The sequence below is a fragment of the Lathyrus oleraceus genome, chromosome 4, assembly GCF_024323335.1.
Source record: "Lathyrus oleraceus cultivar Zhongwan6 chromosome 4, CAAS_Psat_ZW6_1.0, whole genome shotgun sequence".
NCBI classification, from domain to species: Eukaryota; Viridiplantae; Streptophyta; class Magnoliopsida; order Fabales; family Fabaceae; genus Lathyrus; species Lathyrus oleraceus.
The window spans coordinates 233351187-233356138 of NC_066582.1; the positions used below are offsets into that span (position 1 = coordinate 233351187).

The 4952-nt window shown below is 32.6% G+C and overlaps 1 protein-coding gene across 3 annotated transcripts; it reads right to left on the reverse strand.

Moving 5' to 3' along the window:
* Positions 1-670: 670 nt before the first annotated feature.
* On the reverse strand, positions 671-3538 carry LOC127074774 (rubber cis-polyprenyltransferase HRT2). Of its 3 annotated transcripts, none has more exons than XM_051016127.1 (2): positions 3374-3538; positions 671-2071 (listed from the first exon to the last, which is right to left on the reverse strand). In XM_051016127.1, the coding sequence occupies exon 2, from the start codon at positions 2028-2030 to the stop codon at positions 960-962; it is 1071 nt and encodes a 356-aa protein (XP_050872084.1). In that variant the 5' UTR covers positions 2031-2071; positions 3374-3538; the 3' UTR covers positions 671-959. The 3 variants fall into 3 exon arrangements, with proteins under 3 accessions (XP_050872084.1, XP_050872085.1, XP_050872083.1); XM_051016128.1 differs by lacking the exon at positions 3374-3538 and adding an exon at positions 2895-3362; XM_051016126.1 differs by lacking the exon at positions 3374-3538 and adding an exon at positions 2645-3361.
* Positions 3539-4952: the final 1414 nt, after the last annotated feature.

Here is a 4952-nt window from a genome sequence, read left to right on the forward strand (position 1 = left end):
TTGTTCACAAAATTATGCTGTCAAATTTAGTCCAATTTAACAAAATTATGCAGTCGAATTCGACAAAATTATGCTGTCAAATGCAGCCTAATTTAACAAACTCAACAAAATTATGCTGTCAAATTCAGCCCATTTAAACAAAGTTATGCAGCTGAAATCGACAAAATTATGCAGCCGAAGTCAACAAAGTTATGCAGCAGAATTCTGCAGGCAAATTAGAAATAAAATTGTGCAGCAGAATTCTGCAGCCAAGTTGCAAATTTATGCAGTAGAAATCTTGCAAAATTATAACAAATAAAAATCAAAAAAGTAATGCCCATTACAAAACAATACACAAATACAGTGATATAGAAAAAGAAAAGAAAGAACAAAAAATACACCAACACACAGTGACAGAGAAAAAGAAATGAAAGAACGGAAAAATTAGAAATTTTAAATGGTGGGGATATTACTACTACAACAAGTAAATTTATAGAAGGAACCTTAACGGTGACAACGAGCAAAGATGTGGCAACGGTGAAGTTCGATGGCGACGGCAAAACTGAACAAAGAAGATGATTGGTAATAACAAAGCTCAATGATAACTAAGTTTCATTGTGATAAGATGAATGCACGGCGATGAAAGAATAACAACGTAATGATTTTTTAGTTTCATTGAGGCTTCAATACAAAGAGAGAAAGAGATCATTATCATAATTCAAGGGATTGATACATGGCGGTCGGGTCAGGTAACGACTTATTTATGTCGTAAAATGATACCGAAATTCTGCAGCTTGCTTAGGCATACAAACCTGTGATCAAATTTTGGTGGTCATCAAATGGATCACATATAGGAACTGCGGGAAGAGTTCATATCCATTTTTATCAAAGTAAAATAAAAACATCAAATAGCCTAAGATAGAAAAGCACTCCATAATCACATAAATAATACTCTATATAATGGCCGACTAAATTTACAATTAAAACTGTTTCTTTTTCTTTTCCAAGTAAAAATGGTGTCTCTGGAAATTCAATACTGCCCATACCAAGTGTCTCAGACCAATTTCAGGCCAGAGGACTTTTGGTGCATACAAAGGGCATGCACTAGTCTGCCAAAGAAGAAAATTACTGAGACGCGCCTCTCCAGAAGTTCGAATCAAGATATCCGGGTCAGGTGCCACTGACATGTACATGTTCTTCTCAATATCAACTAGTTTTATAGAAGCAAACTCACCTTGCTTGTGCTTCCTCTCTTCATTGCAAGGTGTGATTTCATCTTCGCTGTAATTATCACTATCACTGTGTTTTTCTAAATTTTGCTCGAATAAGTAATCTTTCTCTTTCGCGCATTCTACTCTTTCATGTAGACTTCCACAAGCTTTTGTTTCATTTTCTTTACATGAATCATGAAAGTGAAAATCAACACCATTACTTATTGGGCCCTGATTAATTCTTGTAAACTCACCGTTGGAAACTTTATCTTCCTTAGATGCTTGAACTTCATTCCATTTATCCTTGCAGGACTCTTGAACAGCATGCATGATTTCATCTCGCGATGTATAAGCAACACAAATTAAAAGAACTCTCTCTTGGTTGTGGGCGGTAACTCTCATCGCCTTTTCCGCAGCAACCCTGACAGGTTCCGTCAATAACTGCATGTTTCCAATGAAATGTAATCTAACACCGTATTCGTTAATAATGCTTTCCTGTTTAAGCAACTCCTCGATCTTTTCTCGCATCAATTCCATGAATGTTTGAACCTCTTCAGGCTTCCTTTTGAAATTATCAATGCTGAATGCATAAACACTTACATACTTAATACCCAATTCATAACAGTATCTAAGAATGGACATGAGAGCTGAAAATCCAGCCTTATGTCCATCACCTTCTACCAAATTTCTCCTCTTGGCATATCTTCGATTCCCATCCATGATGAAAGAAATATGACTCGGCAAAGGACCGACCGATAAAACTGAAAATATGCATCTTCTTAGATAACAATATAAACCTCCAAGCAAGTGACGTGCAATACCTCCTGCACTTTTCTGCATTGAAGTGTTTAGTAAAAAAACTTGTAGGGTCCCAGATAAACCTGTATGATAAGTAAACAAAAAACAAAAAAATTAGCATAAAAGAAAGTTGAAACAAGACTTGAACATCAAAGTACATGCTCAAAAGAAACAAATGCAGCATTTAATCTGCATAGTTACAAAAAGTATGGAACAATATAACTCTATAACAGTCAATAAGCAACTATGTAGTACAGACACATCTGAAAAAAGGGTGTATGGCTTGTCACTGCGTGTCATAGTCGGACACCGATACTTTAATTAAATTAAATTCATTCATTTTCAGATTGTTATGGGTGCCTGCCTACAAGCTTATATTGGGATTATGACAATCCTGGTTGAATTTTTACAAGAGACTCAAAACTTGAAAAATATACCTATACACAAAAATGTTTTTCCCATCAACAAGTGATAATATTTGATGACAGAAACAGTAAAATTATCAGAATAAAATGCTTCTTTCCATACTTAAGTAAATAACTACATAAAAATTGGGGGGTAATAAAAGAGATTTGAGAGATATCATACTTTACTCTACAAGACAATTTCATTTAAGTTATATTTCAAATATGCGGAAACAATCGATATTCGAAAACCTTAAGAGACTGCAGGTAGTTAATGGCAGCGCTATCGCGGTGGTGTGGAGGAACCGTCCGCCGGCGCATCATTGTCGCTGGTGCCTCATATGCATTTCGGGAGAACAAAACGGCGGAAGTAGTTGCCGTAGCGAGTTTCGCGCCCGATTCAAAAAATAAATACTATGGACTGGGAAACCTGAGAATTCACGGTAGAAAGAGTAGGGATGTTGAAGAAGAAGAAGAAGAAGAGAGAGAAAAATTACAATACCGGAGCGGCGTGTTCCGATTTGCTAGGTTAAACCAATTAAGAAGAATTGGGCCCGAGTACCGTAGGCTTTGAAACAATTGAGAATAATATTTTTTAATAATAAAGCTAAAAGACTAATAATAAATGGAATAGAAAAAGTTATCTACAGAAAATATAAAGATAGTAGTATATTTAGTCTGCTCTGAAATTTTTTATGTCATATACAAATTATTAAAAAAAAAAGTATAACTGAAACAAATCAATGGGAAAGAAAAAACAGGTGACAATTCATCAAACACCTAAGCTGCGTAATCAAAATGAAAACCAGAAATCTAAAGTTATTCTATAACACAATTTCTTTATGAAAAATCAATATAGTAGTACTAAAATATCAACAAAACATGGAAATTTCATGAACTTTGACACACAAAAAGAGAGATATCCTTTGAAATTGAAAAGAACGTGAGAGAAACGAGTAATATGGAAGGTGAGGGAAATACCTTTCAAAGAAGAAGCACGTTACTATGAAGTTCGAATTTGTTCATGGAAGATATAAAAAGAGAAAAAATCTTGGAAATAATGGTGTGGGATAGGAGATGCGTCATTAGCTCATGTCATTTTCTGTTTTTAATTAAATTTTTCTAACAAATACTGAAATTACTAAATTGAATAATGTGTCATGGTCAAATCAGATCTCACATATGCATGAGTTGTTTTTTTAGAAAATATGTGTGAGTCATTAAAACGTCGTTTAGTCTATAAATTGAAATAGTATTTATAAAATATTATTTATTTATTTATATTAATATTGAATTTATCTAACTATTAATTAGATTAAATTATGGTTTAATCTCTATTTTGTGTGATATACGAAAATCAATCACCTATTTTAAATTTAAACAGGTTTGATATCTTTTATATTTTTATATTTAAATTAATAATATTTAAATTCAAAAAATAATAAAAGATTTAAATTATGATAAATTATAGTATATAAATTTATTATAAAACTTTATATATAAATAAAAATATAAGATAAAAAACAAGTATAAAAAAAAGTATAAGAAAATTAAACAAAGAGTAAAATTATAATTTAATTTATTAAATATAAATCATAAAATATTTAAGTTAATATAATATATTTTAGTGTTTAAAATAATACAACTAATGCTTTTTGATTATCAATCGTAACTCATAACTCAAATAAAATACTTGAGAAAGATGAAATAATTGGTAATTGGAAATTGTAATTATACGGTAGATAAACTTTCAATAAATAGTTTGTGTAAAAAAAAACTTTCAATGAATACTTTATACTTTAGAGTAAAATAGTAATCCCTGTAGTCTTTTTTTCAGAGAATCCTATAGTCTTCTTTTTATATATAAGCCGTGTGTACTCATGAATAGGACACCCAAAATTGGTATAAAATGAAAAGTGGATTATAAGAGGTGGAGCCAAACCAAACTCGGGTAACTAACAAAATTTATAAAAAGGGAGTCCTAGTTTATTTTTGATCAGGTCCTCTCTAATTACAATCGAAGGTGAATTTCACCAAGTAACGTCATCTAAAGTTAATCCTATATTAGTTAAAACATTTGCACAGTGGTTATCCTTTTGATATATACGAGAGATCAAAAAATTCATGTTTTTAAGCTTGACAAGGCAATTGTTCCATCGGCTTCTAAGCTTAGTCGGAATGATGTTAGTTGAGTTAAAGGCAAAAGTAACCAACATAGAGTCGCACTCAATCCATAGATAGTTCCAGTTGTTGTTGAAGGCAATCCCCATTGTCAGAATGATGTACATGGCTTCTGCATACAGGGGAGTGGAGACACCTATGTTCGCTACAAAACACCCCTTGCACTCATTCAAGTTGTTCTTGAAAAGACCTTCATGGATAGAATGACCATGGGTACCCAATGTTGAGCCATATGTGTTGCATTTTGTCCCATCGGTCATAGATGGCTGCTAGACTATCTCCAAGAATTTGGGAGAATTAGAATGGTGAAAGGTGACCTTGAAAGCTGTAAGAATTTCAAAGTCATGGATTGAAGAGCCCATGACGTCTTTAGTGAGAT